This window comes from Triturus cristatus, chromosome 3_2 (assembly GCF_964204655.1).
Source record: "Triturus cristatus chromosome 3_2, aTriCri1.1, whole genome shotgun sequence".
Taxonomy (NCBI): Eukaryota; Metazoa; Chordata; class Amphibia; order Caudata; family Salamandridae; genus Triturus; species Triturus cristatus.
Window position 1 is genome coordinate 625,448,504 of NC_140584.1, and position 25,103 is coordinate 625,473,606.

Here is a 25,103-nt window from a genome sequence, read left to right on the forward strand (position 1 = left end):
TCGCATTGCCTTTGGACAATGGGTGTGGGTATCTGGCGACGAAGCTTGGGCATTTTTTGTTTTCGTGGGTGGCGAAGAGGTCTATCTGAGGATGCCCCCACTTGTGGAAGAATGGGTGAAGAATTGTGGATGCAGTTCCCATTCGTGCATTTGCTGCGTTTGTCTGCTGAGCAGATCTGCCATGGTGTTTTGTATGCCTGGGACGTGTTGTGCCAGGAGAAAGATTTTTTGTGGAATTGCCCATCTCCATATGCTCTGTGCTAAGCGGGAGAACTGGGGAGAGTGTGTCCCCCCCTGTTTTTGAATATAATACATTGCAGTCATATTGTCTGTGCGAATTAGGACTGCCTTGGCTGAAATTTGTTTCTGAAACGATTTCAGAGCTAGAAAGATCGCCAATAACTCCAGATGGTTGATGTGGAGTAACCTCTGTTGTGGCATCCATAGACCTTGCACTGTGAGGTGTAATAGATGCGCTCCCCAGCCGGAGAGCGATGCGTCCATTGTTAGAATCATCTGAGGAACCGGGTCCAGGAACGGTCGCCCTTTGGAAAGGTTTATGGTGTTCCACCACTGCAGAGATCGATGAGTGCGGCCGTCCACCAACACCAGATCCGTCAGCTGACCCTGGGCCTGGTTCCACTGGCGTGCTAGGCACTCTTGGAGTGGACGTATGTGAAGTCTTGCATGAGGCACTATGAAAATGCAAGACGCCATCATCCCTATTAGTTTCATGAACACTTGCTGGGAGAGAGTGCTGAAGAAGGAACTTTTGGCGCAGGGCTTGCATGCTTGCGATCCTGGCTGAGTTGGGATAGGCTATAGCTTTTGAGGTGTCTATAGTGGCACCGAGGTATTGCTTTGTGTGAGACGGTATCAAGTGGGACTATTGGTGATTCACCGTAAAGCCTAGCTGGTGGCGTAGTTGTATGGTAGTGTTTGTATTTTGTACACACTGGTGGTAGGACGCGGCTTTTATGAGCCAGTCGTCCAGGTAGGGGAAGACGTGAATGTTTTGTCTTCGAAGGTGTGCTGCCACTACTGCCAGGCATTTGGTTAACACCCGTGGTGCGGTTGTGACCCCAAAGGGGAGAACCTTGAACTGATAATGTTGGCCGTCCACTACAAATCGGAGGTACTTTCTGTGAGCAGGGTGTATTGGGATATGAAAGTATGCGTCTTTCAGGTCCAGTGTAGTGAGAAAGTCGCCCTGATGGAGGAGTGGGAGAACTTGCTGAAGAGTTACCATATGAAAATGGTCTGAATGGATGTATGCATTCAGAGGCCGGAGGTCTAGAATGGGCCGTAGGGTCTCGTCTTTTTTCGGTATGAGAAAGTACAGAGAGTAGACCCCTAGATCTTGTTGATCGACGGGTACCTGCTCTATCGCGTGTTTTTGCAGGAGGGAGAGTACCTCTTGTTTCAGAAGTGTGGTATGTTCTTGTGACATCGCACGGTGTCTGGGTGGAATATTTGGGGGGGTAGAAGTTAGTTCGAGACAGTACCCTGACCGAATAATTTGGGTTACCCATTTGTCTGATGTTATGGCCTCCCAGGTGTGAAGGAAGTCTTGTAGTCTGCCCCCGACCGGAGTGGAATGGTCTGGGGGGAGCAGGGGAAAGTCATTGTGTGGGCGGTGTGGCAGAACGGGCGGTGTTGGTTTTGCCCCTGCCTTTATTATTGTTTCCGCGATATCCACCTCTTTGGTAGCCCTTTGAGAAGGTATTTTGAGGAGGGGACTTGTAGGAAGTGGAGGCGTTATCGGAAGAGTAACCTCTGCCAGAGCCTCGAAAGGAGGAACGGCGAAAGGAGCGTCTAGGGGTTTGTGATTGCAGGGCTCCCATAGACTTCGCCTTGTCTGTATCCTTCTTCATTTTTTCCAGGGCTTCGTCTACTTTTGGGCCAAATAAGTGTTGTTGGTCAAAAGGGTGGTTTAAGATAGATGCTTGGACCTCTGGTTTAAAGCCTGAAATTCTGAGCCAGGTGTGACGGCGAAGCAGGACACTGGTGTTTATAGCCCTGGACGCCGTGTCTGCTGCGTCAAGTGCACATTTAATAGAGGTGTTGGTAATAATCTTTCCCTCTTGTATTAGCTCATGAGTTTTATTCTTATATTTTTCCGGGAGATGCTGCATGAGAGCCTCCAGCTCATCATAGTGCGCTCTATCGTACCTTGCTAGCAGCGCCTGCGTGTTAGCGATGCGCCACATATTGGCAGCTTGCAAGGCAGTGCGTTTGCCTGAAGCATCTAAAAGCTTGGACTCCTTATCAGGTGGTGAAGCCTCACCAGATGACTGAGAGTTGGAGCGCTTCCTAGCTGTGGAAACCACTAGTGAGTCTAGGGGCGCAGGTCCTTTAATATAGACAGGATCCATGGGGGCTGCCTTGTACTTCTTTTCTATTCTGGGGTTTAAGACCCTAGCTCTAACGGGGTCTTTGAAAACCTCTGTGGCATGCTTAGTCACCCCTTTAAGCATGGGTAATATAGCGGTGGATTTATCTGCTATGTCAAATGTGTCAAGTAGGAAGTCTTCCTCAACTGGATCACTGTGTAATTCCACCCCGTGGTAATGTGCCGCCCGTTGTAAGAGGTGGTGGAACCATAGGGAGTCCTCTGGTGGAGACGGCCTGGATAGATAGAGATCATCCTGAGGCACATCTGGGACATCGGGATTGTGATAATCCTCCCATGGGTCAGGTGTTCCCGGAGGAGTGGGGTCCTGCGGGGCATCTGTGGGATCATAAAATGGATCTCCGTGGTCATCAGGGTCCGGAGACGGGGTTGGAGACCGATGAGGCGAGGGTGAAGAAGGTGGGGGCGGAGATGGAGGGGGTGGAGGATGGGGAGGAGGTGGAGGAGGAAGAGGAGGAGTTGGAGGTGGTGGGGAGGGTACTCTGAACGGGGATGTGGCAGAGTCCTTCCGTTTTGGTGGTGGAGGAGGAGTTGGCTTGTCGAAAAGTCTTTTCTTGGAAGACAAAGTTAAATGTCCAGTCCTGGGATCCTTAGTTAAAGTCTTTTGAAGAGGATCCAGTGTGAAAAGCTCCTCCGGCACCGATTCCTCCATCGGTGCTGATGTTTTCGGAACCGAAGGCTTCGTCGGTTTATCCGCGCCGTGCTTTCTCGGGGTGTCCGATCTTTTGGTCGGCGCCGAGGCAGGCTTCGACACGGAAGCGTCGGTGCCGAGGGATTTGTGTTTGGTCGGCACCGAGAGGCCAGGTTTCGACACCGATGGCTTCGGAACGGAACTTGTTTTCTTCGGCGCCGAAGAATGTTTGTCGGCGCCACTAGGAGGCTGGCTCGAGCCCGAGCCGCCAGGAGACTTGTGATGCTTTTTCACCGGGCCCGAAGGTGGGCTGATGGAAGCAGTATGCTTGGCTTTCTCTAGGCCCGGAGGCGAAGGGGTAACCGGAGTCACTTTTGGTTTGGGCGCGGGATGGGGAGGGGGTAGAGTACTCACGACCCTCTGGGCCGGTGTGATCTCCTCCACGTCGGAGTCGTCGGCCTCGGAAGCGCTGACGACATCTTCCTCCCGCTCGGTGTGCAGCTGTCCCGAAGCTCCGGTGTCTTCTCCTAAGATGTCAGGTGGAGCCGAGGTCGATGAGTGCGCCATGGTGCGTCGAGCTCGTCGATCCCGAATAGTCTTTTTCGATCGAAAAGACTTGCAGGTGGAGCAGTCCCGGGCCTCGTGTTCAGGAGAGAGGCAGAGGTTGCACACCTGATGGAGGTCGGTGTGGGGAAATTTAGACCCACATTTTGGGCACTTCTTGGAGGGAGTCCTTTCCATCGGCCGAGACCGGAGTCGAGGTAGGCCCGAAGGCCGCTGCCGATGTCTGGAATCGAGGAAGTGCCGAAGAGAGAGATGAAGAAGTCGATTCCGTCTAAAAAATTTCGATGGACGAGGATTTTTCGTCGAAGGTCGAACTGGAAAGGTTCGAAGCCGGAGCACGAAGTATTACATCCGAGCCCGATGGAGGAAAAAAACAATCTGAGGATGGAGCCGAAGCCCATGTGCAGTACGGACCGAAGGAGGAGTCACCGAACTCGTGACTTCCAAAGACTGTCCAAGAAGAAAAACAAACTGCAAACATCCGGGCCCAACACCAGATGGCGATCTATGCAAAAGTGTATAATCTGCAGCTCATATGCCTTGAACAGCAACTTTCCATGTTAGAAACTGGAGCGCACATTTATGTAGAGGTTCAAAGGGAGGACCTATTAGTCTTGTGAGAACGATGTTTAAATTCCACACAGGTGAGGGTGGAACCCTAGGGGGAATTATCCTTTTGAGGCCTTCCATAAAGGCTTTGATGGCAGGCACTCTGAAAAGTGATAGGTGTTGTCTATTTTGTAGATAGGCTGCTATGGCAGCGAGGTGCAGTCTAATAGATGTGTAGGCTAGGTTGCACCTTTGGAGATGTAGTAGGTAACCTATGATGTGTTGGATAGACACGTCTAGGGGATTGATGTTGTTGTTATGACAGTATGTTACAAATCTCTTCCACTTGGCTGCATTGCAGGCTCTAGTGGTGGGAGGTCTAGCTTCTTTAATGACGTTCATGCATTCAGGGGGAAGGTTAAGGTAACCAAATTCTAAGACCTCAGGAGCCAGATTGCAAGGTTGAGCTGAGCTGGGTCCGGGTGTCGGATCTCTCCACGGTTCTGTGTTAGTAGGCCTGGTGAGAGGTGTAGTTTTTGGTGCGGTACTACAGACAGTTCCAGTAATGTGGTGTACCACGGTTGTCTGGCCCAAGTTGGAGCAAATAGGATGAGAGTCAGAGCATGTTGCTGTAGTTTGCGCACCACCACTGGAATGAGTGGGAGAGGTGGAACGGCGTACGCAAATCTGCCTGACCAATTCATCCATATCGCATTGCCTTTGGACAATGGGTGTGGATACCTGGCGGCGAAGCTTGGGCATTTGGCGTTTTCGTGCGTGTCAAAGAGGTCTATTTCTGGTTGACCCCACATTTGAAAGAATGGCTGAAGAACTTGTGGATGAAGTTCCCACTCGTGTATCTGTTACGTTTGACGGCTTAACAGATCGGCTATGGTGATTTGGGCTTCTGGAACATGTTGAGCTAGGAGAAAGATGTTCTGGGGTATAGTCCATCTCCATATGCTCTGTGCCAGTTGAGAGAGCTGCAGAGTGTGTCCCGCCTTGTTTCTGTATGGAGTACATGGCTGTCATGTTGTCTGTGCGGACTAAGACAGCTTTGCCTGATATTTGTTATTGGAAAGCCTTCAAGGCTAGGAAAATGGCTAGTAGCTCCAGGTGGTTTATGTGGAGTAACTTTTGTTGAGGAGTCCACCTGCCTTGCATGGTGTGATGTAATAGATGCGCTCCCCAGCCGGAGAGCGTTGCGTCCGCTGTGATGACTATCTGTGGAACTGGCTCTAGGAACGGTCGCCCTTTGGAAAGGTTCTTGGTGTTCCACCATTGCAGAGATCGATGAGTGTGACCGTCTACCAACACCAGATCTGTTAGCTGACCTTGAGCCTGGTTCCATTGGCGTGCTAAGCACTCTCAGAGAGGACACATCTGGAGTCTTGCATGTGGTACTATAAGTATGCAAGAGGCCATCATCCCTATTAGCTGCATGAACACTCGTGCTGGGAGAGAGTGTTGGGGCTGAAATTTGGTTATGAGAGCTTGCATGCTTGCTATCCTGGCCAGGTTGGGATAGGCTAATGCTTTTGAGGTGTCTATTGTGGCACCGAGGTATTGTTATATGTGGGACGGTTGTAAATGAGAATTTGCGTAGTTTACTGTGAACCCCAAGTTGTGGAGTAGTTGGATAGTGGTGTGAGTGTGATGTACACACTGACTGTATGAGCTGGCTTTTATGAGCCAGTCGTCCAGATATGGGAAGACGTGAATGTGTTGTCTTCTTAAGTGGGCTGCCACTACCGCTAGGCACTTGGTGAATACCCGTGGTGCTGTTGTGAAGGGGAGTACTTTGAATTGATAGTGTTGGCCGTCCACTACAAACCTTAGATATTTCCTGTGAGCTGCGTGAATGGGAATATGGAAATAGGCGTCCTTGAGATCTAGAGTAGCAAGGAATTCACCTTGTGACAGAAGAGGAAGGACCTGCTGAAGTGTAACCATGTGAAAATGGTGTGATTGTATGTACAGGTTTAGAGGTCTGAGGTCTAGAATAGGCCGGAGAGAGCCGTCCTTCTTTGGTATGAGAAAATACAGGGAGTAAACTCCTGTTTTTTTTGTTGGTGCAGGGGAACTGGTTCTATTGCACCCTTTTGTAGGATGGAGATCACCTCCTGCTTTAGCAGAGATAAATGTTCTGATGACATTGGTCGCTGTTTGGGTGGTATGTGTGGGGGGAGGGGTAGAGGTAAGTTCCAGACAGTAATCTGATTGAACTATTTGTCTCACCCACCTGTCTGTAGTGATGTTGGTCCAGACAGGCAGGAACTGTTGTAGTCTTCCCCCGACCGGAGTGGAATGGTCTGGGGGAAGTGGAGGAAAGTCACTGGGTAGGTGTGGAGGCAGAGCGGGTGTTGTTGGTCTTGCCTCTGCCCTTGTTATTGTTGCCTCTGTACCCTCCTCTCTGGTAACCTCTGGTAAACGTAGACTGGGTGGGAGCCTTGTAAGAGGTGGAGGGGTTGTCTGAGGAGTAGCCTCTGGGGGTGCCCTTGTAAGGTGAGCGACAAAAGGAACGTCTGGGAGCTTGCAACTGCAAGGCTCCCATTGATTTAGCTTGTCCGTATCCTTTTTCATCTTTTCAAGAGTTGAATCTACATTTGGGCCAAATAGGTGCTCTTGATCAAATGACTGGTTGAGGATGGAACTTTGAACTTCAGGTTTAAAACCCGAGATGCGTAGCCAGGCATGCCTACGCAAAAGGACACTTGTGTTTACTGCTCTGGAGGCGGTGTCTGCCACGTCGAGAGCGCAATGGATGGAGGTGTTGGTGATAAGCTTACCCTCCTGTATGAGCTCATCGGCCCCGTTTTTGTATTTATCTGGGAGGTGCTGCATTATGGACTCTAGTTAATCATAATGTGCCCTATCATACCTGGCTAACAGCGCCTGAGTGTTGGCGATGCACCATATGTTCGCTGCCTGTGAGGCTGTTCTTTTGCCAGAGGGGTGGTGCAGCATCACCTGATGTCTGAGAATTGGCCCTTTTCCTAGCATTGGAAACTACCAGGAAGTCTAAGGGTACTGGGCCTTTAATGTAAGCTGAGTCAGTAGGGGCAGCTTTATATTTTTTCTCGATCCTGGGGTTAATAACTCAAGCCCTAACAGGATCTTTAAAGATTCCAGGGGCATGCTTAATAACCTCTTTGGGCATAGGTAGTATTGAGGTGGACCTTTGATTGGTGTCAAATGTATCCATTAGGAAATCCTGCTCTATGGGGTCTGTATGCAAGTGAACCTCGTGGTAATCTGCAGCTCTGTGGAGGAGCTGATTAAAGCCCATGGTGTCCTCTGGAGGGGAAGGCCTGGAGGGGTAGATGTCATCCCGTGGAACATTAGGGACATCTGGCGTGTTATAATCATCCCAGGGGTCTGGGGAAGAAGGTGGACTAGGATCCCCTAGTGGCACATCGTCCGGACCCTCCCCTATGTCATCCAAGGTGTCATCATCGTCTATTGGTGTAGGAGATGGTGTAGGGGAATGATGTTGTGGTGGAGGAGGAGGTGGTGGAGGAGGAGTTGGAGAAGGGACTCTTAGAGGAGATGTGGCAAAGTCCCTCTTTTTAGGTGGTGGAGCCGGTGCAAGCGCATCTAGTGGTCTTTTCCTAGAACTAAGAGTCAATTGACCAGTTTTAGGATCCCTTATGAGAGTCTTTTGAGCAGGGTCGGGTGTGAACAGCTCTTCTGCTGAAGTTTGGTCTTTCGGTGCCGAGCGTTTCGGTTCCGTAGGCTTCATCGGCACCGACTCTGTAGTGGTTCTGTGTTGTTTTGGTTTAGAACCGTGCGTTTTTACAGTCTCTGTGGGCTGTGGAACTTGTCGTTTTTTCAGTTCAGAGGCTTTCCTTGGCTCCGAATCCGAACCCTTCGGGAGTGGTTTTTTGTTTGGCTCCAAATGTCTTTTCGGTGTCGACGAGTCGGTGCTTGTGGGTTTTGGCACCGTGTGCTTGGATGTGGAAGCAGCTGTCGGCACAGAGGAGGAGGGCGGTTTCTTTTTCGGAGCCGGTGATTGTGTTTCGGCACCGACGGCAGGCTGACTCGAGCCCGAGTTGTCTGAAGGCTTAGTAGGCTTCTTTGCCGGGCCCGAGTGCAGGGCATGGGAAGCAGTCTCTCGGTGTGCACCTGAGCCCGAAGGCGAAGGTATGACCAAAGCCTTTTTCGATGGTGCAGGGAGGGGGACGACGTTCGTACTTAGGACCCGCTGCGCCGGAGTGATCTCTTCGACATCGGAGTCATCGACTTCTGAGGCGCTGACGAGGCTTTCTTCGACCCGCTCTCTCTCCGGCATGTCGACGCCCTCTTGGAAGATGTCGTCGGGGATTGATGTGGACGAGTGAGCCATGGTTCTTCGTGCGCGTCGGTCCCGAATGGTCTTCTTGGAGCGGAAAGAGGCACATGCTGGACAGTCTCTGGCCTTGTGCTCTGGTGAAAGGCAGAGGTTGCACACCTCATGCAGATCGGTGTGGGGAAACTTTGACCCACATTGAGGACAGGTTTTGAAGGGCGTCCTTTCCATGAGCCAGAAGCCAAGGCCCAGGTAGGCCCGAAGGCCTTCGTCGACGATCGGAATCGAGGCCTTCGATTGAGATGCGAGACGATTAGGGTTCGCGATCGAGACAATACCGTCGAAAGGGCGAAGAATTGCGTGTCAAAAGTGGAATCGATAACGGTTCCGAACTGGAGCGCGACAAACCCATCCATGTAGATGAGCTCCCCAGCCGGTGAGCGATGCGTCTGTTGTTAGTACTATTTGAGGAACCGGGTCGAGGAACGGCCGCCCTTTGGAAGCTTTTGTGTATTCCACCACTGCAGAGAGCGATGTGTGCGGCTGTCCACCAACACCAGATCTGTCAACTGATCTTGAGCCTGGTTCCACTGATGTGCTAAGCATTCTTGCAAGGGACGCATCTGGTGTCTTGCATAAGGGACGATGAGGATGCAAGAAGCCATCATCCCGATTAATTGCATAAACACTCGAGCTGGCAACGAGTGTTGAGGCCGAAATTGTAGTATTAGAGTTTGCATGGAGTGAATCCTGCCTGAATTGTGGTATGCTAGAGCTTTTGAGGTGTCTAGAGTAGCCCTAGATACTGTTGTATGTTGGATGGTTGAAGGTGAGATTTGGCGAGGTTTAATGTGAAACCTAAGTTGTGACGTAAATGGATAATTCTGTGTGTGTGCTGCACACAAGTGCTTTTATGAGCCAATCGTCCAGACAAGGGAACACATGGATGTGTTGTCTTCTTAAATGAGCTGCTACAACTGCGAGGCATTTGGTGAAGACTCTGGGTGCTGTGGTTACCTCGAATGGGAGGACTTTGAACTGATAATGTTGTCTGCCCACCATGAACCTAAGATACTTTCTGTGAGAGGGATGAATAGGAATATGAAAGTAGGCGTCCTTTAGATCCAGAGTGGAGAGGAAGTCGCCTTGTTTAAGTAATGGTAGCACCTGTTGGAGAGTGACCATATGGAAGTGGTCTGATTGGATGTAGAAGTTTAGAGATCTGAGGTCTAATATAGGCCTGAGAGCGCCGTCCTTTCTTGGAATCAGAAAGTAGAGTGAGTAAACCCCTGTGCCCTGATGGGGTAAGGGGACTGGTTCTATTGCATTTTTTTGTAGAAGAGATAGAACCTCTTGTTTGAGGAGAGTCAAATGTTCTGTAGACTTTGGATGGCGTTTGGGAGGAATGTGCGGGGGACCGGATGTGAGTTCCAGGCAGTAACCATACTGGATAATTTGTCTTACCCACTTGTCTGTAGTGATGGAATTCCAGACAGGTAGAAACTGTGAAAGGCGTCCCCTGACAGGAGTGGAATGGTCGGGGGAAGCGCAGGGAAGTCACTGCTTGGTGGTAGCAGAGCTGCGAGTGTTATTACCCCGGCCTCTGCCCTTGTTGTTGTTACCCCTGTAACCTCCCCTAAAGTATCCTTTGAAAAAGGAGCTCTGATTGGGGCATTTGTAGGATGAGGATGGGTGCTCTGGTGTGTTAGCTTTAGAGCCACCCCTATCAAAGGAGCATCGAAAGGAGCCTCTAGGAGAAGATAACTGCAAGGCTCCCATTGACTTAGCAGTTTCCGTGTTCTTTTTTCATCTTCTCCAAAGATGTGCTCTTGGTCGAAGGGCTGATTAAGGATACTGTTTTGCACTTCTTGTTTAAATCCAGATATCCTGAGCCAGGCATGCCTGCGTAACATTACGCTAGTATTGACTGCGCAAGACGTTGGGTCCGCTACGTTTAGAGCACATTTGATCGATGTATTTGTGATCACTTTGCCTTCCTGTATGAGGTCATTGGCTTTATCTTTGTATTCGTCAGGTAGATGTTGAATGAGCTTCTCCAGCTCATTATAGTGGGCCCTATCATACCTTGCCAAGAGGGCTTGTGTGTTATCTATTTTCCAATAGTTTGCAGCTTTAGACGCCATACGTTTGCCTGAATAATTTGGATTCCTTATCTGGGGGCGGGGTGTCACCTGAACCTTGAGAGTTGGCCCTTTTATGTGCATTAGCTACTACCAAGGAATCTAAAGGAAGCTGACCCTTAATGTATATGGGGTCACTGGGAGCTGCTTTGTATTTTTTGTCTATCCTGAGGTTAAGAACCTAGCCCTAACAGGGTCCTTAAACACCTCTGGTGCGTGTTTATTTAGGCCTTTTAACATTGGTAGGACGTGTGAAGATTTTTGTGGCTGAGCAAAAGTTTCTAAGAGGAAATCCTCCTCTACAGGATAAGAATGTAATTTTACCCCGTGATATGTTCCGGCCATATTGATTAGTTGGGCAAAACATACATTATCGTCTGGTGGGGATGGCTTAGATGGATAAAGGTCCGGGTCGTTGTTTAAGTCAGGATCTGTATTATAGTCCCTCCATGGATTTGGCTCCTGTGGGGGGATCATCATTATCTTGTGGACCTATATTATCATCCCCTTATCCGTCCCCATCTCCATTATCACTATCCTCTGGTTGTGAGAGTGGAAAAGTATGTTCTGGAGAGTGTACTGGAGAGATAAGTAAATTGGGATCAATATGTGGAGGAAGGAGGTGTTAGTATCCATGTCTATTCATTTAGCCGGAACCGGTGAATTTTGCAAATGGTCCGGTTTCCTTTTTGTAGGTTGTTTGGAGAGAATATGACCAGTCTTTGGATGGATATAAATTGTTTTCTGGTTCGGATCCGGGACAAAAAGTTCTTCGGAGCCGGTGTTCTTTTTCGGTGCCGAAGATTTCTCCCTATGAGGAGTCTTAGACTGTTTAGGCATAGGTATAGTGTCCGGTTTAGAAGCCTTTTCTGGTTCCGAAGACTTCGGTGTTGGTTGTTTCGGTTCCGAAGTCTTTTGCTTTGGGGGTTTAGGCGTTGAAGGTTTTTCCCTTGATTGTTTCGGCTCCGACATTTTCGGTGTCAAAGTTTTTCCCTTTTGCTTTGGCTCCGAGGGTTTGTCCTTCAACTGTTCGGCGCCGGTGGACTCTCCGGTGCCGATGGAGGAGGGCGTGGCATATCGGCGGCCTTGGACTTCGGTGCCGAAGGTGGTTTTTCTGTACCGGAGTGTGGTTGGCTCGAGCCCAAGCTGGAAGGCGTGTCTTTGCTTTTCATAGCCAGGCCCGAGGGCGGGGCATCTGAAATGTTCGACGTGTGTGGACCTGGTCCCTGTGGCAAAAGTGTTACTGGAGCCTTTGGTATGGGCTTGGGTGGGGCAGGGGTCTCGGTACTCACGGTCCACTGAGCTGGGGTGACTGTATCTTCGACGTCGGAGTCATCTGCTTCGGAGACTGAGACCTGTTCCTCCTGGGCTTGTTCCGGAATGCTGTTGGGGCCTGGATGGAAGATGTCCAGAATGGAGCTGCTTCCTCTGGACATTTTGTGGCGTCAAGCCCGACGATCACCAATGGTCTTAGACTTTAAAGATATCCTCTCGATGCTCCAGAGAGAGAGGCAGAGATTACACACTGGGTGTAGGTCCAAGTGTGGGAATTTAGCACCACACTGGGGACATTTCTTGAAGGGAGTCCGTTCCATCGACTTCCGTCAGAATCGGCGCTGGTACGCCCAACGGACCCGCGTCAAGGTTTATCGAAGTTTTTTCGATTGTAGAAGATGCACGTCGAAAAAAGGAAACGCGTTGGAGACAATACCGTCAAGTGGTAGGTGATTGCGTGTCGAATGGGGTTTCGATAACGACACCGACCGGGAGCGCAGCAAGTCACATCCGTACCCGATGGCGGGAATAAACAATCTGGGGATGGAGTCGATGCCCATGCACACTGTCACCATAAGGAGGAGTCACCTATCTCATGACTAACAAAGACTTCTTCGACAAAAACAAACTGCAAACATCCGAGCCCGACACCAGGTGGCGATCTATGCTAAAGTATACAATCTACAGCTCATATGCCTTGAACATAAGTTTCCCTTCCTCAATGAGGTCATGAGCCTTGGATTTATGTTCATCAGGCAGATATTGCATCAGTTGCTCTAGCTCATCATAATGAGCTCTGTCATATCTTGCCAAGAGTGCTGTGTGTTAGCTATGCGCCAATGTTTGGCTGCTTGTGCTGCTACTCTCTTGCCCGAGGCATCTATTAATTTCGATTCCTTATCAGGAGACGGAGCGTCTCCCGTTGACTGAGAATTTGCTCGTTTTTGAGCATTTGATACCACCAATGAATCTAGTGGAACCTGACCTTTGATAAAAATTGGGTCTGTAGGAGCTGCCTTGTATTTTTTGTCCACTTTAGGTGTGAGAATCCTAGCTCGCACTGTATCTTTGAACACCTCGTCTGCATGCTTTAACATACCTTTGAGCATAGGTAGTGTATGCGTTGTCTTTTGTGACACACTCATTGTCTCAAATAGGAAATCTTCCTCAAGAGGCTCCTTATGGAGTTGCACCCCATGATACTGTGCAGCTCTATTAAGCAATTCTGTAAACCCCACATTATCATCTGGAGGAGAAGATCTAGATGGGTATAGATCTGCCCAGCGGTCTGGAGCATTATCTTGTGGTACATCCACTCGTGTCACCATCATCTAGATTCCCCATCCCCATCATCCTGCTGAGCTGGAGATTGTGGCTGAGTGGAATTTGTGGGTTTTATGAGAAGGTTAGGGTCAATAAGTGGAGGAGGTGAGGAAGATGGAAGAAGTGGAGGAGAAGTATTAGTCCCTATACTCCTTTTCTTTACAGAGATATGGTAAGATTCTTCAAATTCTGATTTTCTTTTCCCTGGGAGCTTTGGCAAAAGTGTTACTGGAGCCTTTGGTATGGGCTTGGGTGGGGCAGGGGTCTCGGTACTCACGGTCCACTGAGCTGGGGTGACTGTATCTTCGACGTCGGAGTCATCAGCTTCGGAGACTGAGACCTGTTCCTCCTGGGCTTGTTCCGGAATGCTGTTGGGGCCTGGATGGAAGATGTCCAGAATGGAGCTGCTTCCTCTGGACATTTTGTGGCGTCAAGCCCGACGATCACCAATGGTCTTAGACTTTAAAGATATCCTCTCGATGCTCCAGAGAGAGAGGCAGAGATTACACACTGGGTGTAGGTCCAAGTGTGGGAATTTAGCACCACACTGGGGACATTTCTTGAAGGGAGTCCGTTCCATCGACTTCCGTCAGAATCGGCGCTGGTACGCCCAACGGACCCGCGTCAAGGTTTATCGAAGTTTTTTCGATTGTAGAAGATGCACGTCGAAAAAAGGAAACGCGTTGGAGACAATACCGTCAAGTGGTAGGTGATTGCGTGTCGAATGGGGTTTCGATAACGACACCGACCGGGAGCGCAGCAAGTCACATCCGTACCCGATGGCGGGAATAAACAATCTGGGGATGGAGTTGATGCCCATGCACACTGTCACCATAAGGAGGAGTCACCTATCTCATGACTAACAAAGACTTCTTCGACAAAAACAAACTGCAAACATCCGAGCCCGACACCAGGTGGCGATCTATGCTAAAGTATACAATCTACAGCTCATATGCCTTGAACATAAGTTTCCCTTCCTCAATGAGGTCATGAGCCTTGGATTTATGTTCATCAGGCAGATATTGCATCAGTTGCTCTAGCTCATCATAATGAGCTCTGTCATATCTTGCCAAGAGTGCTGTGTGTTAGCTATGCGCCAATGTTTGGCTGCTTGTGCTGCTACTCTCTTGCCCGAGGCATCTATTAATTTCGATTCCTTATCAGGAGACGGAGCGTCTCCCGTTGACTGAGAATTTGCTCGTTTTTGAGCATTTGATACCACCAATGAATCTAGTGGAACCTGACCTTTGATAAAAATTGGGTCTGTAGGAGCTGCCTTGTATTTTTTGTCCACTTTAGGTGTGAGAATCCTAGCTCGCACTGTATCTTTGAACACCTCGTCTGCATGCTTTAACATACCTTTGAGCATAGGTAGTGTATGCGTTGTCTTTTGTGACACACTCATTGTCTCAAATAGGAAATCTTCCTCAAGAGGCTCCTTATGGAGTTGCACCCCATGATACTGTGCAGCTCTATTAAGCAATTCTGTAAACCCCACATTATCATCTGGAGGAGAAGATCTAGATGGGTATAGATCTGCCCAGCGGTCTGGAGCATTATCTTGTGGTACATCCACTCGTGTCACCATCATCTAGATTCCCCATCCCCATCATCCTGCTGAGCTGGAGATTGTGGCTGAGTGGAATTTGTGGGTTTTATGAGAAGGTTAGGGTCAATAAGTGGAGGAGGTGAGGAAGATGGAAGAAGTGGAGGAGAAGTATTAGTCCCTATACTCCTTTTCTTTACAGAGATATGGTAAGATTCTTCAAATTCTGATTTTCTTTTCCCTGGGAGCTTTGCATAAAGGAGTCCTGTGTTAGGGCTAATAACCAGTTCTTTTTGTTTGGGGTACGTGTTAGCAGGCGGAACGTCCAAACTAGGCTCCTTGGGTGCAGGAGGAACAGTCTTTACTTTTGGGGCCATAATTTTCGGCATCGAAGATTTTGGTGACGATGTTTTCGGAGCAGAGGATTTCGGTGCAGAGGGTTTCGGCTCCGATGATTTTGGAGTTGAAGTGTGTTTCGGTGCCAAAGTCTTGGAGGGATAAGTTGACTTATCTTTTGGTGCAGAAATCTTGGCTTCGGGCCCGGAAGAAGGTCAACCCGGTCCCGAGCCGGAAGGCTTTACTAATTGTTTTGGTGCCGAACCTAAAGGCGGGGCATTGGAAACTCTTTTTAATAGGTACTTTTTGAGGCAGAGGAGTATCTTTACTCGCGGTACGCTGACCAGGTATGATGTCTTCCTCGATGTCTGACTCTTCCTCGGACACATAGATTTGTTCTTCCTCGTCTTACTCGGCTCCATGTGCTTCGAAGAACTCTTGGTCAACATCTTCTCCGTAGATGTCTGGAGCGGAGTCCTTGTAGTCTTTGTGTTGATACATCTCGTGACATCGAGCCCGACTGACACGGAGCGTCCTTTTTTCAATGGAAGGATCGGCAGGCTTTGCAGTGGTCTTCGTTGTGTTCAGGCGATAAACACAAGTTGCACACATCGTGAAGATCGGTGCGGGAGAACTTGGAGTGACACCCGGGGCAGAATTGGAATGGAGTCCGTTCCATCTACTGTGAATTCGATTTATGCAGCTAGGCACAAGGGCCTTGCACAAGGTTTTCTGATCAAAGTTTTGAAATAGATACGATATGCGAAGGCAGGAATACGCGTCCGAGAAACAATACAGTCAAGGGTAGTGGAGTGCGCACCGAGGGAAACCCGAGAACGGTGTCAAACCAGAGCACAGCAATTCACGTCCGAACCCGGTGGCGGAAAAAAACGATTGAACAATGGAGTTGATGCCCATGCACACCATCACCGAAAGGAGGAGTCACCTACCTTGTGACTGGAAAAGGCTTCTTCGAACAAAGACAAAGTGCAAACGTACGGGCCTAACACCAGATGGCGATCTATGCATAGCATGTGATCTACAGCTCCCATGCCTCAAACAAATGTGTTTCTTTGTCAGCTTTTGCTCATTTTATCATCTTGGTAATTAGGCTCTTAGTAACAACCAGTTGTGAATCTATCAATTCTCCACTGGAATTTGGTATTTAGAAGGAATTCAATCGCAGGCAAAAGTATAACACGAGCTGGCACCTAGTGCTTAATTTAAGATGGTGGTTGCCGCTGGGGGGCACCAGATTTATTTTTGAACTTTGGCACTTATTTTTACGCATCAGATATTTCCTGAGTGCAAGAGACAAAAGACAGGAAAAGAAAGAATACAACACCGTCACAAAGAGACAAAGCACAACCCTGCAAGAGCAAGAAAAGGGGCAGAGAGTGTCTGGCAGTGGACTAAAGGCTACCAGCCTTGGTATGAGATGCGATGACGATTAACGGAACCAGCCTCAGCTTATGAGCAGAGCTTTGGCCACCAGGACTCTTTCTTTCACCAATTAAGCCCTGTGTGGCAAACCTCTGTTTGTATGAATGAACCAGACGTTCACCATTTTAAAAAGAGAACTAAGATGGTACATACCATGGGGCTCGTTCACCTACAAGCATAAAGAAAAATTTGTTTGAGAGCATTCTGTTTGTACATCCCACATTAAGAATGCAGCTGTTGAGGGGGTTCACATTTTCAGCCTTCAAGGATTTGTGCTTAAGTTGTATGACACTATGGTGCCGAGTGGTCTCATTGCAGCTTGTTTTCTGTGACACTACAGGTAAAAGGAAGTCTTATCACACCTTACCTTAATCATTTCAGGGTTTAAACCAAGTTTTTGTAGTAGCTTGGAAGGTTGCAAGTTATTCTACAGAGCGCTCTCTGCATGCGTAGAACCAAAGCGTATGATAAGCACATTAAATAGAATGGCGAGGAAATGAAGTGACAAACGAAGAAAAGGGAAGGGATAGATGGATTTTCAGAAGCACTTTTTTGGTGGCTGTATGCTACACCCTCAATATTGATCCATACTCACTGGTGCTCAATCTGGAAGTTGAGGTGTCCGCTGAACCAGTCATTGAAGAGTGACTGATGAACGTTGCAGGTAGCCTGGAGCTTGGATCAAGAAGGAGACTGTTAGAGTGAAACCACAGAATCTTCCTACAAGACGCCAAACTATATCACCCTCCTCATCACAACTTTTACCCCCATGGACCTTCATACGATAAGCACGTTTATCCAACCTCCCTCTTCATAGAGCTTCTTGTCCAGCAAACGTATTCCTTCCCCATTTACTGGGTTTCTCTAGTTCCATCTCATGAATTCGCTATTTTTTGTTTTCTCAACTCTCTTGAGTCTCGGTTCTCCATTAAATACCAGAATATACTTCCAACCCTTCCCCTTGCTGAAATCTCACCTGAGTAGAGACCCAGTCTTTGTTCTGGTCATAGTCGATGTTCATCGGAATGTGATTCATTTGTGTCACCCAGACAAACCAGTTGCTCTCAATGAATCTGTCCAATGAGGAAAAACAATGTATGTAATCTATGTTATCGAACCCAACCAACGTTGCAGCATATAAACCAGTTACTTTTTATTTATATTTATACCATTTACAAAGCGCAACTGTCACCAAATTTGCATCCTGGCACTAAAACATGTGAGCAGGTGCAAACTGCTAAACATATAACAATCGGGAAGAACATGAGCAAGAATTATTTGGGGATAAGCCAGGTCTTCAAAGCTTTCCAGAACTGCAGCAAATCTGTTGCAGATCTAAGGGGTGGCGGCAGCTTGGTCCATAGTTGGGCTGCTTTGACTGAAAAGGCCTGACCCCTTGTCTTGCCTTCCGAAACTTATTAATACAGACTAAGGGGCACATGCATCAAGTATTATTGCCTTCGCAAACTGGCCGATTTTCAGAATCGGCCCGTTTGTGAACGTAAAAAATGCTTTTTAGATGCATCAAAGCCTAATTTGTGATTCGGTAACCTGTTACCGAATCGCAAACACGTCCCTTCCAAATACCGAATCCTAACGGTATGCATGAATGTTTTGTGACCGTGAATGCAGTCGCAAAACATTCCCATATTACCACCTACTTCAAGTAGGTGGAAACCCATTTGCAAAAGTGAAGAGGTCCACAAGGGACCCCTTCCCCTTTGTGAATGATTGTAAAATCATTTTTAAGAGCAGGCAGTGGTCCCACAGACCACTGCCTACTCTTAAAAAATGAAACTGCAATGTTTCATTTTTTCTTTTTAAATGCATCCCTTTTTCCTTTAAGGAAAACGGGTTGCATTTAAAAACTAAAAAAATCATAGACATGGTGGTCTGCTCACCTCAGCAGGCCACCATCCCTGTGATGGTGTAGATTCCTAATGGGTCGCAAATTGCGACCTACCTCATTAATATGCATGAGGTAGGTCTATTTGCAACCCATTAAGAATCGCTAGTGAAACTGAAAACAGTTTCATACATTGGGATTAGTGATTACCTAATTGCGATTCAGAGAAAATCACAATTAGGTAATCGCTACTTGGGATAATGATACATGTGGCCCTAAATCTGCAGGAGTGAAGATGTTGCCCCGGGGTATGCCCTTTCAGTCTTATTTGTAGGGGCACCGGGCCAGTTTCCTGCAGTGCCTGGAACACAATGCAAATGGCTTTAAAGAGGATTCTCTACTTCAGAGACAGCCAGTGCAATTCCTTCAATGATGCCTATGATCTGCGAGGTCTGCTTGAGGCAAGTTTGGCTGCTGTCACTAGGACACTATATATCTATAAAGCAATCAGGGGCCCCAAGTAGCAACTTTACTAGGTATGACGCTACGCACTACAAGCAATTTAGCTTCAATAGGGAGTAGTGGGTGCATGTTCCTGAGACTACGTAGAAGTGCAAAACATGTGCCTGTGACTTTTGTGACATGGTTCTCCGAAGATAACTTGTTATCAATAGTGACCCCTAAGTTACAGACTGTGTCTGATTGCGACAGATCATCTCCAAGTGAGAGCGGTCAAAAATTAGAGGGGAGAGCCATGGAAATCTTACTTGCTGAGCAACACAGAAATTCTGTTTTGTCCCCGTTTAGTTTGAATGAATTTGCATTCATCCAACTGACGATATCCAACATTCATTTCTGAAATGTCGTTACTGCCTCCTCTTGATTACTATTAAGGGACAAAATCAGCTGAGTGTCATTGGCTTAGATGACCAGCCTAATGGCATGCTTCTTTATCAAGGTAACAAGTGGCCTCATATGAAGGTTGAACAGGACAGGGCTCCTATGGTACGCCCTGTCGCAGATTTTTCAATTCAGAGCAGTAGAGGCGTAAGGAAACAGCCTGACACCTGTCTGACAGGTAGAACTCCATCCACTTTAGCGCTGTACCTCCAACTCCAATTGAGGCTAATCTGGACAAAAGGACTTTGTGGTCAACCGTGTCAAAGTCAGCTGACAAAGCAAGCATAATCACTGTCCAGAGCGACTGATTCCGTACCATGCCCAGGTCGCAAACCAAATTGTTCATCCTCAAGGAGACAGTAAGATTCCAGATATTGAGATAATATTCTGCTTACACATCGTTCCAGGATCTTCACTGGGAAGAAGAGGAGCGAAATGGGCCTATAGTTACTCAGAACTGAGGGATCAGCTGATGATTTCTTCAAGAGGATGTAATGAATATGCTACTTACCAGTATGCATCTGTTCTTGGCATGTAGGGCTGCTGACATTCATATCTGTGCATAGATCGCCGCCTAGTGTTGGGTCCGGATGATTACACATTGTTGTCCTGAAAGAGTCTTCGAAGTATCACGAGATAGGTGACTCCTCCCCTGGACCACAGTGTGCATGGGCATCCTCTCCATCCTTAGATTGTTTTTCGCCATTGTGGCAGTGATGGAGTAGATAGAGTAAGTGATGACCATGCTATACAGTAATTCTGAGTGCTGCAGCCGCTACAGGCGCCGGGGAGGAGGGTGGGCGATATGAATGTCAGCAGCCCTACATGCCAAGAACAGATGCATACTGGTAAGTAGCATATTCAGTTCGAGGCATGTGGGCTGCTGAATTCATATCTGTGCATAGAATACATAGCAGTACCTCCATTAGCGGCGGCTACCCGTGCCAGCTGCAGCAGTCTGAAAAAGAGTTTTGAGAACAGCCTGTCCTACAGCTGCCTGCTGTTTTGAGTGTAAATCTACACAGTAGTGTTTGGTAAATGTATGTATAGTGGACCATGTGGCTGCTCTACATATTTCCTGTAAAGGAATGTTTCCCAGGAAAGCCATGGATGCCCCTAACTTTCGGTTCGAGTGGGCTCGTGGAGGAATCGTTAATGCGCGTTTAGCTTTTTGATAGCAAATTTGAATACATTTAACGATCCATCTGGCTATACCTGCTTTGGAAATGGCGTTGCCCTTGTGTTGTGGAGAAAAGGCAACGAAAAGTTGTTTTGTTTTCCTAAAGTCCTTAGTTCTGTCTATATAGTACACGAGGGCCCTCTTTACATCTAGTGTATGGAGCATTCTCTCTGCGACATTCTGTGGATTTTGAAAGAAAACAGGCAGTTCGATAGTTTGATTCATGTGGAACTGCGATATGACTTTGGGCATGAATTTGGGGTTGGTACGTAGTACAACCCTGTTTGCGTGAACCTGTATGAATGGCTCTTGAATGGTTAGTGCCTGGAGTTCACTAACTCTTTTTAACGAAGTGATTGCCACTAGGAAAGACACTTTCCAGGTGAGGAACTGAATCTCACATGAATGGAGATGTTCAAAGGGTGGACCCATTAATCTGGTGAGGACCAAATTGAGGTTCCACACCGGTGCCGGTGGGTGTCTTGGGGGAATTACTCGTTTGAGTCCCTCCAAGAAGGCTTTGATGGCAGGCACTCTGAATAAAGAGAGGTGCTGCCTGTTTTGGAGATAGGCTGCTATCGCGGTTAAATGGATACGTATTGAGTTGTATGCCAGATTGCATCGGTATAGGTGTAGGAGGTAACAGATGATGTTTTGAATGGATGCGTCCAGCGGGTTAATGTCATTGTTGTTGCAGTAAATGACAAACCTCTTCCATTTAGCCGCATAGCAAGCTCTGGTAGTGGGTCTCCTGGCCTCCTTGATGATATCCATACAGTCAGGTGGCAGGTTTAGGTAGCCAAACTCTAAGACTTCAGGAGCCAAATTTCCAGGTTCAGCTGTTGCGGATCTGGGTGCTGAATCTCGCCATGGTTCTGCGTTAAAAGTGCGGGTTTGATCCGCAGCCTTTGATGCGGCACCACGGAAAGTTCTAGAAAGGTGGTGTACCATGGTTGGCGCGCCCATGTGGGAGCCACTAGGATGAGTGTTAGTGAGTGTTGTCGCAGTTTGCGTGCCACTAGAGGTATTAATGGCGCTGGGGGAAAAGCGTACGCAAATCTGCCGGACCAGTTCATCCATATCGCATTGCCCTGTGACTGTGGATGTGGGAACCTGGCGGCAAAGCTTTGGCATTTTGCGTTTTCGTTTGTGGCGAATAGGTCTATCTCTGGATGACCCCACTGTTGGAAGTACGGTTGGAGAACTGACGGATGTAGCTCCCACTCGTGCATCTGGTGGCTGTGTCTGCTGAGCAGATCCGCCATCTGGTTGTCCTTGCCGGGGAGGTGTTCCGCCATGAGGAATATGTTCCTCTGAATGGCCCACTTCCACATGCTCTGAGCCAGATGAGACAACTGTGGAGAGTGTGTTCCTCCCTGCTTCTGTATGTAGTACATGGCAGTCATGTTGTCCGTCCGGATCAACACGACTTTGTTGCGCAAGTGTACTTTGAATGTCTTTATGGCTAGGAAGATTGCCATCAGTTCCAGAACGTTGATGTGCATCTTCTTTTGTTGCGTTGTGCATAGTCCCTGCACTGTGTAAGTGAGTACATGAGCTCCCCAACCCTGGAGAGAGGCGTCCGCTGTCAGTATTATTTGTGGAACAGGCTCTTGGAACGGTCGGCCCTTGCAAAGGTTTTGTGGATTCCACCAATGCAGAGAGTTGTATGCCCGACCACTCACCAACACTAGGTCTTTTAATTGCCAATGAGCCTGATTCCATTGACGTGCTAAGCACTCCTGAAGCGGGCGCATATGTAGTCTTGTGTGCGGGACTATGAAAATGCAGGAGGCCATCATGCCTATCAACTGCATGAACACTCGCGCAGGAAGGGAGTGTTGAGGTTTGAACTTTGAGATCAGCAGTTGCATGCTGTTGATCCTCACTAAATTTGGCTGAGCTGTGGCTGCCAGAGTGTTTATGGTTGCGCCCAGGTACTGTAGTACGTGTGCGGGTTGGAGATGTGATTTTGGGTAATTTAGTGAGAATCCCAGACTGTGAAGAAGGTGAATGGTGAGGGACATGTGGCTGGCACATTGCTGGGCTGACTTTGCCTGAACAAGCCAGTCGTCCAGGTAAGAGAAGATGTGAATGTGTTGTCTTCGTAGATGTGCCGCCACTGTTGCTAGGCACTTGGTAAAGACCCTGGGTGCTGTTGTTACTCCGAAGGGGAGAACTTTGAACTGATAGTGATGCCCCTGAATAGTGAACCTGAGATATTTCCTGTGTGAAGGGTGTATGGGTATGTGGAAATACGCATCTTTTAGGTCCAGTGTGGCTAGGAAGTCTCCCTGACTGAGTAGCGGGAGAACCTGCTGTAGGATGAGCATATGGAAATTCTCTGAGAGAATGTATTGGTTGAGGGGTCTCAGGTCTAGTATAGGTCTGAGCGACCCGTCCTTTTTTGGGATTAAGAAGTACAGAGAGTACACCCCTGTCCCCTGCTGGTTGACGGGCACGACCTCTATTGCACCTTTTTGCAGCATACTTAGCACTTCCTGCTGCAATAATGCCAAGTGCTCTACGGACATAGGACGGTGCTTTGGCGGTATGTTGGGTGGAGTGGACATTAATTCGAGACAGTAACCGTGCTGGATAATGTCCCTGACCCACCTGTCTGTGGTGATGGTTTTTCACGCTGACAGGAACCGTTGGAGTCTCCCCCCCGACAGGTGTTATGTGGTCGGGGGCAGGGAGAGGGCGTCACTGTTTGTTTTTGGGGGAGGACCTGGTGTTGCCGTAACCACGTCCTCTGCCCTTGGTGCTGGAGCCACGATATCCACCTCTGTTGGTTTTATCGTAGGTACTTTGTGTGCCTCCTTTAGTGTACTGCTGCTGTGACCCCTGACCTCTAGCTGCTCCTCTATTCCCGGGGCGACGAAAGGAGCCACTACGAAACTGCTGCGTTTGCAGAGCCCCCATTGATTTCGCAGTGTCAGTGTCTTTTTTTATTTTTTCGAGGGTAGTGTCAACTTCAGGGCCAAATAAATAGTCTGGGTTGACCGGTTGATTTAGGATATTGTTCTGAATCTCCGGCTTGAAGCCTGAGATTCTTAACCATGCATGCCGTCTCAACATGACGCTTGTGTTGATTGCCCTCGCCGCTGTGTCGGCTGCATCCAGTCCGCACTTGATGGATGCATTGGTAAGGAGTTGTCCCTCTCTAATGAGGAGCTCCACTGCCTCTTTATATTCATCTGGCAAATGTTGGAGTAGTGCCTCTAGTGTGTCGTAGTGGGACCTATCATAACGGGCCAGGAGTGCCTGTGTGTTGGCAATGCGCCAGATGTTTGCTGCTTGCGCTGCAATCCGTTTGCCTGATGTCTCCAGCACTTTGGACTCCTTGTCTGGGGGAGGAGCATCACCTGTTGTTTGTGAGTGGGCTCTCTTGCGAGCATTAGCAACCACCATGGAGTCCAAAGGTAACTGGCCCCTAATGTACATAGGGTCTCCGGGTGCAGGCTTGTATTTTTTTTCAATCCTGGGGTTTAGCACCCGTGCCCTGGTTGTTTCTTTAAAAATGTCTTTTGCAGGTTTGAGAACTCCTTTTAACATGGGCAGAGTCTTGACAGTCCTTTCGGAAGAGGCGAAAGTGTCCACCAAGAAGTCTTCTTCGACAGTGTCAGAATGGAGTTCTACTCCATGATTTGCAGCAGCCCGTTCTATGAGGGCATTAAAGGCAGCAGTGTCCTCTGTGGGAGATGTCTTTATGTTATAAAGCTGCGTGTCATGGGTATCTGGTGCGGTACCCTGGTCTGTGGGGTCATCCCATGCCTGATCTGGGTCTTGCAGGTGATCATCAGGATCGATATCCCCAGGGTAGGTGGTATCATCCCCTACATAGTCCTCTCCTGCGTCTGCCTCTGAAGGCGTAGGAGAAAAGGACGGTGGATCCTGATGGAAGGGTTGAAAGTGTTCATGAAGCACTGGCTCTGACCCTGCCGGCAATTTGTGTTTGAGAGGAATTTTGTAGGAGTCCAATCTCCTCTCTGGCGTGATTTTCCGCTTGCGAAGCATCAACCTACCAGTGTTGGCGTCGATAAATTGTGGCTGTGAAGGCTCGAGATCTGTTTGTCCAGTGGATGGGGACTGTGTCTGGCGGACACTTGTCCGAATCTCGAACAGTCTCGGCGCCGTGGACGGCGGCAACCCAAACGTGATGTTGGTCGGCGCCGAGGGTGCTTTCGAAGCCTTGTGCGTGTCGGGACCCGACGTGGAGTGGAGGGCTGCCCGTTCTCTGATGCGTTGCAACGATGCCGATACCTGTTGCACGGTGAACGCAGATGGCTCTTTGGAACTGGTCGGCACCTTGGAGGTAGGCGTCGAAGCGCCCCCCGACTTTTTTGCAGTCATGGGGTCATCGATCCGAAGGGAGGTATCGACGCTCGTTGGAGTCGATGACTTGGCAGGCGCCGCCGTCTTAGACGTCGACGCAGATGGGATGGCCACCTTGACTTTGGTGGTTGGGGCCGATGTCTTCGGTGCCAAAGGCCGAGGCGCCTTGTGGGGACCGAGGGCCTTCTTCTTTGGCTCGGCACCCGTATCCGCTGCGGTGAGCTCGGCACCGAAATCCCTTTTTGCGCGGTCGGAGCCGATGACTTTTGCTGGCGTCGAAGGAGTGGAGGGCTTCGAGGCCTTCGAGCCGATCACAACCAGTTTCACTTT

General features: G+C 48.7%; 1 protein-coding gene across 4 annotated transcripts in view; it reads right to left on the minus strand.

The window, feature by feature from the left end:
* The window catches only part of FADS1 (fatty acid desaturase 1), a 401,042-nt gene that overhangs the window by 71,453 nt on the left and 304,486 nt on the right, over positions 1 to 25,103 (minus strand). For all 4 annotated transcript variants that reach the window (XM_085648547.1, XM_085648549.1, XM_085648546.1 and 1 more), the window contains 2 exons: positions 17,486 to 17,582; positions 17,105 to 17,184 (listed from right to left, as the gene is read on the minus strand). In XM_085648547.1, the coding sequence (XP_085504673.1) occupies positions 17,105 to 17,184; positions 17,486 to 17,582 (177 nt within the window). The remainder of the gene's footprint in view (positions 1 to 17,104; positions 17,185 to 17,485; positions 17,583 to 25,103) is intronic.